Here is a 14846-nt window from a genome sequence, read left to right as displayed (position 1 = left end):
TGTATTTGCAATTGGGGAGAGGAGCGTCACTTTCAAAATTAAATATTGTATGTTTTCAATATATATTTCAAAAAGGTATCCTTTTCTATTTGGTAGTATTGCTAGTATTTTTGTTTTGTTATACTTTACAGGTATAAAATACCCCCTTTGGGTTACAGGTACTGTAAGTAGGTGGTTTATTAAGATGCATTTATAAATAATCCATAGCAGGTACAACATATACCATATTACAAAAACACTTGAGGTGAACTTTGCCAAAAAATATGAAACATACACAGGAAAAACACATTCTGCCCAGCTAGCTCTCTTTTGCTAACAGTGGTCAAATTGTAAGGTATCCCTATCAGAAACAGAACTGTAAGTCAGCATAAATACAGGATAGAAGTGTTTTCTTTCCATCCACTAAGTCTCAGAGATAATAAACCTCCAGTGATAGGCCAAGCCAGTCTCCTAGCTGATGAATTAACTCCCAGTGCATGAATATTTCAAGGGAAACACTCAATTTTAAAGAGGGCAGTCAATGTAGCCAATGGAGCCATGCATCAGGAGGAAAAAAATCAATATGGCACATCATGAGTTAGGGGGAGCTTTAATTATAATGGGACATTTGGTTCAGCAAAAAATGTTGAAAAGGACACATATCAAGTGGCCAGTTACATCCCAAGGCTTTAAATGAGTAATTATTTGTATTGCATTTGGGAAGCATATAAAACACAAGAAATGTAATTAAAATCAACAAATATGTACACTGATATAAAAAACAAGCAGGTACAATAATTTCTCTTCTAATACTTCTTTACTCTATTACAAACAGCATTACTCTATATGAAAAACGCACCTGACACTTACTAAGTACAAACAATATACTCATAGATGTATAAATAAATAACTTTATGTGCATGCAAAATAAATGTGTGTATTTATTTTACGACATACACCATATATATCGTATATATTATAATATATATAATAATATATATATATATATATATATATATATATATATATATATATTATATATTAAGACTTACAGTTAATGCAAGAATGATTTTATATTAATACAACCCTAGTCCTCAAGAACATCCAGCAGTATAGGTTTTGTTTCAACCAGAAACTGCATATTTGTTTTAAACATGTATTGTTTTCCAGTGCAAATAAATTAGCACTTATGGACACTGATTGATTTAGAGTCTACATTCATTATCATAACCTAACAGTATCACCTACCAAACCCACATACATCTTCATTTCAGTGTAAACTCCATGTTGCAATTCTTGCTATTCACTCTTATTGTACAAGGCTATGGGTGACTAACTGCATGCTGTACATTATACTGGCAGCTCAAATCTTTATGAATAGACTGAAGTGACCAATGTTTCTCTGGAGAGATGTGCACTAAGATTTATACTTATAAAAGAGTATTTTTATGCTTATAAAGTTGTGTACCCCCCTCAAGTGATCACAGCACTGCTACTTATTGCTGCAAATTATAGTTCAATATGCCATTGCACTTCCGAGTCCAGTCGTTCTGCCCTCACAGTGTGCACTACTGGGATCACCCAGAGAACTGCCTGACTGCTTACATGACAGGCCAGTTCAATAATATTACAAAACAAGAGGAGTTTACTAAAACCCAGGACTTAGTGAGATACTAACTTCAATTCTCATACAACACCTTCATTATCAATGTTTTTTTTTCCTACTAAACTGCATTGAAAATATTTTTTGAGACTCTGGTCAGTAAAGGGCCAACCAATCGTTAAAATGAACATTCCAATATAAATCTATTCACCTAGGAAACATTCTGTAAAATACCCCTACAATCTATATGCAAACTACAAGCCTACTAGCCTATTCCTAGCACAAAATAATTTGCTGTATACAAGTAAGCAGACAGGTCTAATGAGAGAAACTAATTTGATCAACTTGTATATGGAGAGTCCGGAAGACACACGTAGTGATGTTTAGATTAGGTTTCTGCTGGCATCAGCTGGGCTGTTGCAATGCTAAAATGAGAGGGAGTCATTTGCAAGTGCATCTGGTGATTGGTATAACAGTCTGAATAGGCTTTTAGCCCTGGGGTCTTTTGCAGATTATATCACACAAGCTGCTGTGTATCCTGTAATATTTGAAGCTTGGTAGGATTTTCGCCTTTTCCTTTTTAGGTTCAAATTTCATGCTTTTAACTATTCCAATTTTTGTTCTGTTTTTATTGTGTTGAACCACATTCTGTACATGCAGCCTGTTCCACTAAGTTAGCTTAGCAGAGCTTGGCAGGAGGTTCAGGGAAGACACAAGGAATAAGCAGAAGTAGGGTATCTTGGTAACTCACTCTGTCTCCCGTCTCCTACTCACTAGACTCTCTCCAAAGCCACAAGATCCATTTCCAGTGCTGTGACTAAATTTAAACAGCATTTTAAGTGTGGTCTCTCCTGTATAACTTCATAATAACATCTCTACATGTTGTAATCAATATTTTTGATAACATAACCAAGCTTTTTTTAATTGCCTCCCCACAATCACAATGCCAGGTTGCTGATAGTATTTGATGCCACATTAGGACCAGCATGCAAAACTTTACATTTATTAGCATTGCAGTAACTCTTGCAGGCTAGTCAGACAGATCAATGTTGACTGACGGTTATGTTTTTGTATAAATAATTACCCCTTATGATTGATTGTATATCAATAGAGCCACTTGTCCAATTGATCATTACTAGGGATATTCTTTAGTGCAGGTTATTCAATGTTTTAGAATCTGGGGTTATATGAAGCCTGTCTGAGTGTGAGTCTGTCCTTATGTTGATCTACTTTTGATAGCTCTAAAAGACTATGTACTACTTAAAAATAAGATTTTATTTAAAAAAAAGAATAAGATGATATTCAAAAGGCTCTAAAAGCATCATGCAAGCTTTCAGTTTGAATGAGCTTCTGACCCCAATGAGGTGAGGTTAAAATCTCATCCTCTTCCCTGTTACATTTGTGTGGTAAATCTCCAATGTTCACCAGACCGGGAGTATAAATAAAAGACCCCCTTTTCCAAATTGATTACAGTCTCCTGTCTGTGTTTGTTCTTGCACTGCATCACCTATGCACCTGTTCACAATCAGCAGCCACTTTGCAGACCATTGTCCCAAAACACCCCAAAACCCCACCCAATGCTGGATATATGAACATACAGTAATCATTAGGGAAACACCCATACAGTTTTTTTGTACTAAATTACCCAGGAATATTGCAAATATTTTTGTATCATTTTTGAAAACCAGACAAGATGACTTGACCTTGCAGACTATAATATAATGTGGGGGATGCTGGGTTATTACAAAAAGATTAAAACAAATGCTAAAAATATACAGTATGCATGTAGAAAATGTTTCAGTGCTGTCAATGTGGTCTGACATTACCGATATCAATCCAAGTCTGCTTTCGCTACAATATTGTTATGTCACAAAGTGATAACTATAGCTTCTAAATCATACCACTCTTTTTACTGCATTACCCTCAAGTTATATTACTCATGACTGCAGTACACTGCTGTGAGAATCACATGCTGGAGAGATAGCTAGCTTGGTTTACTGTACTGGGTGGAGCACATGTTTGGAGCCATACAGTATGTTAAATATACACAGGACTAGCTTGTTCTGAGAAGAAACCAGCAGAGGACAGAATGTATTAGATGGAAAATTTGAATCTGCATTCATGAAAGGGGGACAATCAAGTCTGGGATGCAAGGTTTTCACATCCTAATGTCTTGGAAACATCTTTTCTAATGCAAGCTTGCTAAAGTGGAAAAATCAGATATGAAATACTTTGTTGATTCATATTTTTTTTTCTTTAGGTCTCCCAAATGTCTTTCTTTATTATTTGTGGAACTGGGTAATGAGTCACAGCTGTCAGTTGTGAAGAATTAACTTTATTCCAATACTGTGACAGTTACAACAGTCAAGGGTCCATATCCTAAAGGCATATGTCTTATATCGATGGTGCTTTAATTGGTTCTACAAAGTGGATAGCAAACAGTTATTTGTTTCAGAATGTTGCTATTCTGCAGACGTAAGCACCATTTTTGCTCTTTTTGTTGCAGGACCACCTTTGGAAATGGTTAAATAAAGCCCTGTAGTCTGCTGATACACATCTGGCAGTGGTTCAGATGAATATGACACTGATTCATGAACAGTCCATTGTACAGTCATTGGGATTGTTGTCTGTACTGTATCAGCATGGCAAATGCATTCCAGTCCTGGAATCTGGTAATTCTGAAATAACAGTGTATGTTAATGTGATAGACAGTATGCAATAAAAGACATAATTTGGTTTACACTAACAAAATTAATTCATATTTAATCTCAAAGACTTCACTCACTAATATAGTACTATATATCAGAACTGTATATTTGTTGATGTCCTAATATTAAAGTAACTGAATGCTGCTGTTTTGCAAATCTCTCTAAATAAGAATGGGAGAAGAATGGAACACGGAACACCTCAATCAAGGGGAATGCAGATTCATTTATATTAGGTTGATTCATGGAATGTACATTATATAACTAATAAAAATGGGTCAGCTTGCCAAGAATCAATGCAAGACTCGTTTTGTCATAGAGAAAGCTAATTCGCCATACATTTTCACTGTTGAAAATCAACTATGACCACATATATCGAGTGGGTAAAGCAATGTAACTTTAACATATAAATCATGAACACTTAATCAAAACTGATATTTTTGTACACAAATATAGTAACTGTTGCCTTTTAATGGATGGAAATGCTTAAGATTCTGACAACAAATACTCATTGAGTGGTCTGAAAGCTCAACAGCAATATGCAAGACAAAATGTCTCTGATTTTTAGGGAGGCGCAAGGATTAAGAACATGATGAATGGACATTTTTCAGTTCCAGCTTTAAGAAAGGAGAATAAAAATACTGTAGCCCCGAGCTCTGAGATGAATCAATATTGAGAAGAAAAATAACTGGAAAGCCTACTCCCATCAAAAGAAAAGTGTAACCGTTATCTGTATAAGTCAGTGCAAAGATCAATCAAACAAAACAACCTTCACTATGTCTAGTTGTAAAAGGGCAGTGAAAGTTTCCAAGAAGCATTCATTCAGTAACTAAAGTAGGTTCATTTTCCATTCCTTTTCAAAAACACAAAATCCTTTTCAGTCGGAATCAATGCATGCAGCATTTACTTAAGACAATCTGCAGATTCAATGAAACTATCATTTTGGCTTAATTTGTCTGTTTATCCAATTGGAATACAAAAATAAAACTTGTATTTTTTTTTTTTTTTTAATCAACTTGAACATTGAATTTTGAAGCAACTTGGCTGTCACTCTGTAAGGAAGGGTGGTTAAAAACTATAATACCTATACTGGCTCAGCTGTATGTTTTTACAGTATATCCCCCCGAGCTAGTGTGACATTTTGAATAATGTATTAGATGTGTGTAGCACACTCATGCAAACACCAGAAAACGTACTGCAAATTATGGATGATACCAGAAGGTAGACTTTGAAATAAAAAATAAATTAAAAATGATGTATTTTTATGACAGTGGTTCACTGAGGGGGAGTATGGTCTGACTAAGAGCTTACTCATCCATTTTAATCTAGTGCAAAAAGCTGGAAGATTTTTTTTTTTTTATACAGCCTGACATTCATCATTGATATGCCTTTTTTTTCTCATTCCTGTAATTACCCAAACGGCTAAATGAGGTAGCAAACCCTCTGGTGCAGTCTTCAATCTTCTCCCATCCCCGCATCACACTGCTTCACTTCCCCTGAAATGAACTTGGCTGACTGCACAGCAGCAGGTCAGTTCTGAACTTCAGGACAGACATCAGGATGCTATTTAAAACAAGTCTGCTTAATGGAACAGAAATGAAAGGTTCTGAATACAGACACAAAACAATTGTTCCAAATCACAGCGGTTCCAAATCAGAACAAGATCTGTAATCAAGCTTGGAAATAGGAACATTTTCAAGCAGAACCTCTTGTTGGTTCAGTGTAAGGGGACACAGTATAGTCCTTTATATAACATTACTGGAAAACCTCAGTCAGACTTTCACAGCTCTGAAGGTAATTGCATAACAATACATTATAACAATTGTAGTTACTATTATTTTTTTGTGCAGTGACCTAATGGTAACGGTTAAGTTTGCCAGCTGTGAGAACTTGGCTCAGTTAAAGGTGCCCATGCCTGATCAGAAGCCAGTAATATGGTTTGCTCTTAATTTTCTTGGAAATTTGTATGCAACTAGATTAGCATGTGATGTCATTCGACATTCCGGTGATGTAATTTGTGTGACAGCAGTGACAGATGGAGATCATTTCAATCTCTACAATGATGGATTGGTTCCATCACTGTTTTTCCATTATCGCATTTACCAAAGCGACAAGAGATTTAATCCTATTGTGTGTGTCCAGATACACTTTCAAGATCCAGATTCGTGATGTAATGGGTCAATACACTAATGCACATATGTGTTTGAGTACAACACCTACTGATCGGATAACTGTATACAGCATAAGCTTACTTGGATTCTAAAGATGTGCTTCTAAGATGTAAATCAGAAGTCTCTTGGCTAGTATATGTTACACGTAGGTTAATTTTTATATGAAAACCTACTTGTGTTGTACAATAAACCAAATAGCATGCATTTCCAATCATGTGCCTAGTCTTTTAGCTTCATACATGTTTTAAAATCAAATTTAGTCCCTTCTGGAAACCTTGGAGTTAATAGCTATAATATCTGCAGCCCATTAATGCAGCCTCTATTCATGTAATGTTTCATTTTGCAATATTTGTCAGATATCGTGAATACTTTCAGAGCTTTTTATGAAAAAAAAAATCATCTTGAACCTATAATTTAACATAAGTAATCATTTCTCTATAATTTAACAATATTTATGCTGCAATAAGCTATGTCTATCGTTTTCTAGCTTCCTGACAAATTATATAGTTATCCTTCGTTTCTAAGCTAAGCTCTGCATAGCAGCAACTCCTGTGGGTCACAATTCCTCCACTGCAGACGTGGCACTGAGCCATTGCAATAAAACATTTACATTGCTCAGACAGAAAAGCAAAGTGCTGATAGCTTCCTTCACTGTATAAACAGTGTGCACATAAGGCATAAAGCAAGAGCCTGAAACACTCTATAAACATTTCCCTAAGCCTTTAATTGTGTTATAGAGGTTATGGCGTGGCACAGCTATATATTATCATCTACCCACTCCACACTCAACATGTAAGGGCCAGCTTTAATTTGGACATAGTGTGCAATGAAGTACAAAGTCCTGGCATTACATAAGCATCCTAGGTGAACCACAATAATATCACAGAGGAAACAACACTCTCCTCCCAAATGGTTGAACAAATCAAACCTGGGAGAAACCAAATTAACATCCCAAGAGACACCACCAGAATGAAACCAAAGTTCAGTTTGTAACCTGTAACTCCCAAGGCACCCTTAAAAATGAACAATGAATCACTCAAGGAGGACACAACCCCTTAATACAAGCATTTGACAAATAAGAAGGTTTCTTTGGCCTGTTGGGAAAAATTATTGGCTTAATTATTGACTTTGTATCCTTGAACAGCAAGAAGTTGTCACAGGCAGATACAAGAAAAAAGCTCAAGCAGCTCTCTGTAGCCCTGTCAACATTTTAAAACCAATATACATAGGCAATGATTGAACTTAAAAATCAAGCAGTAATTTAATGTCCCTGTGTGACCTCCCAAATAAGACAAAAGACAATATTCCTCTGTCCAGGAGAGCAACCACCAAGAAAGAGTGTTAAAACCAAGCCTCGCCCAGGACAACTGGAAACTGCTTGAGAATGGAAAATGCTGGCAGATGTTGGTCAACGGCTTATATTTCCACCTGAGATTGCCACCACTAACTTTCGACCAGACATTGTCTTATGGTCTGGATCAGCACGGCTTGTAGAGTTAACAGTGCCATGGGAGGATGCTGTGGATGAGGCGTATGAGAGGAAGAAACTTCTGTATGTTCAACTAGCTGCTGAAGCGGAACAGCGAGGATGGAGAGTCAGGGTTTACCCAGATGAGGTGGGTTGTCGAGGATTTGTGGCAGCAAGGTTTCTCAGAGATGTTGGGTTCAGTGGCCAATGCGTCGCACAGTGAAGAACTTATCTGAAGCAGTAGAAAGGAGCACCAACTGGCTATGGTTGAGACGAAAAGATTCTGGTTGGGGATCTCAAGCACAATAGAAAGAAAGCAACGCTCGTGGGCTAATTGACGAAACACCAAGGACGGAAGGTGCCCACTTGAAGACCCCAGAGAGTACCCTACTTAGCTCAATCCAGACAGTTGTCATGCTGATGAGCTGGGGAGACCGCACTGTGGTTGATCCCCGGAGCCAGCATCGCAGCCGTTGTGTGTGCTGATGAGCTGGTTAGGTAAAATAAGCTGATCCCTGGAGCCAGCATTGCACGTCAGCCACCAACACCAGGCAGAAGGATATTTACATCATCAGATGGAAAGAAATGCAAATGGATGGAGATGCAGATTCACATTAGTTTACTGTAAAGCTACGTCTTGGTGCTTAATATTGGCGAGAGCCCAGTTCAAATCAGCATGAAGTTTTAACATCCACTCTCATGTAATGGAAATCATAAAGATCTGGATACATCCAGTGACTGCTGTGAATAGTGCAGCTGGCAAAAGGGAATGACCTTGTGACAGCATGGAGAGACTGCTGACAAGAGGAAAGAGACCCCATTGGGGCTGGCAAGGGTTAGCTATCCTTATCAGCAGTATCCAGCTCTATGTTTTCAAAGGATAATAGGATGCTGGAGACACCAGCCCATGGCTTCTAACAAATTAAAGAGAAAAATACCCCAAGAGTCTGCAAGAGCGGGGGTGGAAGATGACTCAACGTAGGATAACACAGCTAACGACTGCAGAATGGAAACGGATATGAGAATGGAGAGTTCTTCACAAAAGACTAGTTCAAGATCTGCAGAGACATGGAACTCCAGGTCTGTGTTTGCGGCCGGAGTAAGGCGACAATGGTCAGGGGTTTGAAGATTCATCAAGGGAGAATGAAATGCTTGAGGGAAAGGGGACAAGGGCCTTGCATTTATCAGTACTTCTTACAAAGTCAGTCAAGTCAGTCAAATGAAATCCAGCGACAGGAGGCAAACCACAGTTTGCAGGATATCAGCACCCCTGTCACAGACGTGAGGAGGACTTGTGTGGATACAACTAGTGATGTACCTAATGATCCTTGCGAACCCGGTTAGACGAACCAGCGTAAGAGAGAAAAGAACCTCAACGGGCACAAGCCTGGAGTTAAATGGCCAAGAGCTTGTGAGAAAACTGTGTGGGACACAGTAAACACGGCTCTCTGTTTTACTTTGGAAAGGTTAAGTAGAACAGTTGAAAAGAAGCTAGATAAATTTGTGGACATCATCTACGCATATGGAAGCAAGAGGTTTGGAGTTAAAAAAAAGGAAGGAAAAAGTACAAACTATTCCTGGAAAGTCTAGACAGCAACAGGAAATTGAATGCTTAGTTAGAGAAAGGAGGCAGCTGAGGAAGCAATGGAGAAGAGAAGAACAAAGTCAGGAGGGACTCAATCTGTTACAAAGGGTCATAAAAGATAAGCTTGCAACATTGCGCAGAGCTGAGAACCTACGGAAAGGTTACAAAAAGAAAAGAGTGTGCAAGAACGAACTTTTATAAAGATCCATTTAAATTTGTAAAGAAGATATTCACCAGTGAGAAAAATGGCACACTAAAAGCATCTAAGTTTGAGAGATATTTCGAGGAAACACATACAGATTCAAAAAGGCAGGAGCCTATGAGAGTTCCTTCGTGACATCCCACCTATCAATCCACCAGATTACCAAATGGAGTCCGGGTTTACCCAGTGGAGGTGGGATGTCGAGGATTTGTGGCATACTCTACATCCCGGTTTCTCAGAGATGTCTGGTTCATTGGCCAAGATTTGCGTCACACAGTGAAGAACTTATCTGAAGCAGCAGAAAGGGGCAGCAACTGGCTGTGGTTGAAATGGAAAGATTCTGGTTGGGGATCTCAAGCTCAATAGAAAGAATGCAACGCTGATGTACAGGTAAGTAAGCTGGGCTGAGTTGAGTGGGGGACGGAGGGGTGTGATGCTGGGACGCCAAAATCACTGTTGAGCCCTCTTGTGGTGTCGTGGGCTAGTTGACGAAACACTAAGGATGGAAGGTGACCACTTGAAGACCCCAGACGGTTGTCATGCTGATGCGCTGGGGAGACCGCACTGTGGTTGATTCCCGGAGCCAGCACCCCAGCCATTGTGTGTGCTGATGCGCTGGAGAGGCAAAATAAGTGATTCCCTGGAGCCAGCATTACACTTTAGCCATCAACACCAGGCAGAAGGATATCTACATCATCAGCTGGAAAGAAACTCAAATGGATGGAGATGCAGATGGATCACATTAGTTTACTGTAAAGCTACATCTTAGTTGGTGCTCATCTTGGCGAGAGCCAAGTTCAAATCAGCATGAAGTTTAACCATCTACTCTCATGTAGTAGAAATCACTGCCAGAGGCCTTGCTTGCACTGACAGCCCGGTCTGAGTGACAATGATCTATTACATAGAATTTGGTCAAAATCTTTTCTTACCTTCTCATAAGGATCTGAATCATAGTTTAGCCCAATTCCGCAGTCATCTGTAATTTCTGATAAATCCTCATCATCAAATTCCTCCAGGCTGATGTCATGAGCTGGCCTATAGTAATAAGAGGGGAAAATTACACATATTATGTAAAATACTGTCTGTTAGAGGTTTTCTACAAAGGCTTACTTGAAGGACCATAGTTACTCGTGTTCTTACTGTTGATGTGGAATAGAAATCCAAGACTTGAAATATTAATTCTCCAGCTTTTTTAAGCACACAGTATGGATACTTAAACGAAAGTGCCCACCAATGACGGCTCTACTGTGTGATGGTTGACCACAATGGGAGTTATGTGTCCCGAACCGAAGGCGAGAGCACTAACAAAAGTCAAGGTCAACTATCACAAGGTACAGCCCTCATCAAGAGGACACTATCACTATTAGAAAAAGAGAAAAACTATTTGTTTTAATAAATCTATTTTTATTAACTTAGAGTTTTAATTACTGAAGAGTCTGTGCATATTGGAGCCTGAACTAACAATACAATCTCTTATTAACGATCACTCTAAAACGCCTCCTAACTCACCATGTTTCTACCTTCAGCCAAAACCTTTCTCTCCTGAATCTTTATATGAATGGAGCTATATATTACTGAACTGTCTGTGTTTCATTTTGTTGTTATTCAAAAGATGCTGTGTCTATGCTGTAGTCGAGCTGACAGTCTGTGATTGGCTCACGGCAGTTGCAGGTTCAGGACTGGTTGCTTTCGTAAATGCAAAGTATTGATTGGCTGGTTTTGGTGGATAATGAAATTAATTTGTTTAGTATTTACTGTGCAATAGATGTGAACCACACTTGTGAAGTACAACATCAGATAGAAGCACAAAAAACACCAAATGCCAAGTTTTAGGATTAAAAGATGCGAGGAATGTTAGAGATCTAAATACTAAATTTAAAAAAAATTGAAACAACTTGAAACAAGCTTCAGTGACATTCACCTTGGCCAGAGCTGAAAATACAAAATCAGAGCTATCAGTAAACATGAAAAAGTAGTTCACTATGACCTACATCCATTGAATGCACATTAAGTGTTTAATCAAATTAGATACATGTTTTTTAGATATATGTAAATGTAAGTGTGACAGACAAACAAATGTATGACAACCTCCATATACTCAAGATTATGATAAACATAATACTGAACCTAATGAAGGTCTTTAGGAAGTTTCATCACAAATAGGCAAGCGGCTCTCTAAATACATGCAAAAGTGACATAGGCACTTGCATACCCCTTACAACAATAATCCATTATGTATAAGGTTGGCTCAATTATAACAAGCTTTAGATTGCTTGACACCCATCAGATAATTCTAAGTCTAAATATGCAGTTCTCGATACAGTTTAAAATGATGATTTTGCTGCCTGGAGACTAAACGGTGCTGTCACTCCAGCAGATCCACAGAAGAACACAGTGAGAGTGAAGTGGAAAGACAGAGGTAGTTTTGGCCTTAGTAAAGGGTCTTCGTTATTCATTATTCATTATCTATTCATATCTGAAATCAGTTCATGTGCAGCTATAATCATTTTTCTGTGTCCAGCAAAAACTATTGGTAACAAAGTTTTATGTGCCATTCTGTTATTCGCTGAATTTAGCTCCATTGTTCCATTGCTTCAATGAAAAGACTGCAATGCAGATTTTAACAATCTGGGAATTCCACTGAATGACCACTAAACGCAGAGTAATGCCTGTGCATAGTAGTTGGTAAAGACAAATAACATTAGACCCTTAGAGGTGATTTTACACTGGCTTGATTGCGAGGTCTTAAATCATTACGGTATACGACGTGAATCAACCTCAAAATGCACTTTTTCATTTACGTGCAAAGTGAAATGTCGAACAAGGGTTACCTTCTCTTGTTCTTTTTTGTTCTTCTCGAGGTTAAGTTTCTGGGTGGGGGGGGGGGTGGGGGTGGTTGTAAACTTGGTTCCAGTCCAGTTATTCTTAATGTTAGACCCTAATGATTTGCATAATGTGTCCTTAGTAACTTGTATCCCTTGTAGTCTACTTAATAACAATATTAGTCCTTCAAAAGATGAAGGGATAATGTATTTTCCAATTGATCTATTGTATATGCTAGTGTATATTTTATTAAAGATGAATTTCCCACAAACTGTCTATCACTATAAACCATCAAGTACCTGTGATATGCACAATAAATCAAAATACAGATTTCTGTTAGCAAGCAAGCTTCATTGAGCAAATACAATTCTGGGAGTTTATACAGACTGGATTTGTACAAAGTACTGATAACATAGCCACATCCTTTAGGAAGCCGCAGTGCATGTCTTTCACGTATTCTTGACAATATAAACAACCCTGCCTGCCAGAGAATGTTCTGCCTAGGCTTTGCCAATCTGAAAATAATCTAACAGTATGTAAGAAAAACAACAACAGTAATGTTTCTGATTTTCAAAGAGCTGTCTCTACTTAAGCAATAGCAACTCAATTGTATCATACAGAGTCCCTGCCAGGACAGAAAGAAGCTATAACAAGCCAGGAACAGAATCAGCAAAAGAAGCAGAGAGAGACAGTAGAGTGTTTCACTACAATGCAGTTAGTGGAATGGGCATCATGGTGCACTAGCAAGGGGCATCGTGGTGCACTAGCAAGGGGCATCGTGGTGCACTAGCAAGGGGCATCGTGGTGCACTAGCAAGGGGCATCGTGGTGCACTAGCAAGGGGCATTGTGGTGCACTAGCAAGGGGCATCGTGGTGCACTAGCTCAACTTTCCACTGGCTTTCATCATTCACTACAGCTGTGGTGCTTTATTCTCATGCCCACCTTTACATGCACTGTCACTGACTGTTATCCAAAAGTTAACCTGATTTCTCACACTTTCGCACCATGATCCAGTCAAGGAAACAAATGTTATAGCTTGTGGCTTTATCCACAATTTCAAACACTTAATGATACGTTTTTAATGTAAACCTTTTGCCTTGTTTTTTTACATTACTTTGTCTCAATATTTATTTTCAAAATCCCACATTAAAAAGTTAAATAAAACTGTATAATAATCAAACTGTAAAACACAATCTCACTGTTTCCCAAAATGTCAAAATTTACAAAAATCTCGTCAGTCATGTTTACTGCAATAAATTCCAATATGTCTGGTGTTTTTTGTTTTGTTTTGGGTTTTTTTTTAATTCTAGTCTGTATGGATATCTACCAGTGATTTGCCCCTTTTTAATAATATATAATAATAATATCTACACCCCCATGTGACCTGTTTTTGACCAATCAGGGTAGACTATTTAAAATACACATTTTAGAATATATCTAGTAGGTGTGGGTGACTGTCTGTTATTAATCTGTTTCAGAACGATGGAATTTATCTGCAAATTCTGGTACATTATAATAACTTGTGAAACATACAACAATCTTATTTATAATCCTATTTAAAACAGTGCACACTGGTTACTGTGCAGGCGCCGTTTTAGTGATGATGTAAATGTGTTCCTTCAGTCATTTAAATAGTGCTGTAACATTTCCTTTTCTTCATCTTACAAATGAAAGACAAAATGAGAGTCTGAGCAGGCTGTAACTGACTTAATACTAAAACAAATCATTTTAATCATAAATGATCCTATTTTCAATCATTAAAAGTAAAAAAATAAATTCCTGCTGACGTATTTCTTAAATTCACTAGGGACAGTGTTGCAAGGGGACAAGCTGGTGGTTACCATTTGCTTTGCAATAGTGAAAACAGTATTTTCAAGTGATAAATAATTTATTTTTATTAAGATGTGATAGATCGTCATCATCAAGTGCCACGTTTCACTGTACTGATAGTGTACAATAGCACTGATACTGATACGGATTCCCTGGAAAAGACAGAAGAAACTTTCTCTCCACATCCTCTATCGCCTGTGGTTCAAAAAGGCATACCTCTTTGTGGAAGGTGTGAGCTGCACAAGAGCAAGAGTTTTTTTCTGAAATTGCAAATTTAACATGTAATCCAGCAGCACTGTACTCTTGACAACTGCACATGCACAGTTACTGTAGAAGCACAGGAAGCACAGCTGTAAACAAGCCTCTCATCATAGCCATCACACATCTTCCCAGATGGCAGCAGGGTATTTCAAGATGAAAAGAACTGAAGTAAACAAAGGACAATAGTCCCTGTGTTTTTTTCAGACAGGGAAGACTTC

At 38.0% G+C, this 14846-nt stretch overlaps 1 protein-coding gene across 4 annotated transcripts in view; it reads right to left on the bottom strand.

The window, feature by feature from the left end:
- LOC121319927 (C-Jun-amino-terminal kinase-interacting protein 2-like) overlaps nt 1-14846 on the bottom strand; it is a 54090-nt gene that overhangs the window by 19343 nt on the left and 19901 nt on the right. For all 4 annotated transcript variants that reach the window (XM_041257897.1, XM_041257898.1, XM_041257899.1 and 1 more), the window contains exon 2: nt 10643-10748. In XM_041257897.1, coding sequence (XP_041113831.1) covers nt 10643-10748 — 106 coding nt within the window. The remainder of the gene's footprint in view (nt 1-10642; nt 10749-14846) is intronic.

This window comes from Polyodon spathula, chromosome 8 (assembly GCF_017654505.1).
Source record: "Polyodon spathula isolate WHYD16114869_AA chromosome 8, ASM1765450v1, whole genome shotgun sequence".
In the NCBI taxonomy this organism is placed as follows: Eukaryota; Metazoa; Chordata; class Actinopteri; order Acipenseriformes; family Polyodontidae; genus Polyodon; species Polyodon spathula.
Note: the sequence above shows the minus strand (reverse complement) of the source record. Positions and strands in the feature narration are given on the sequence as shown.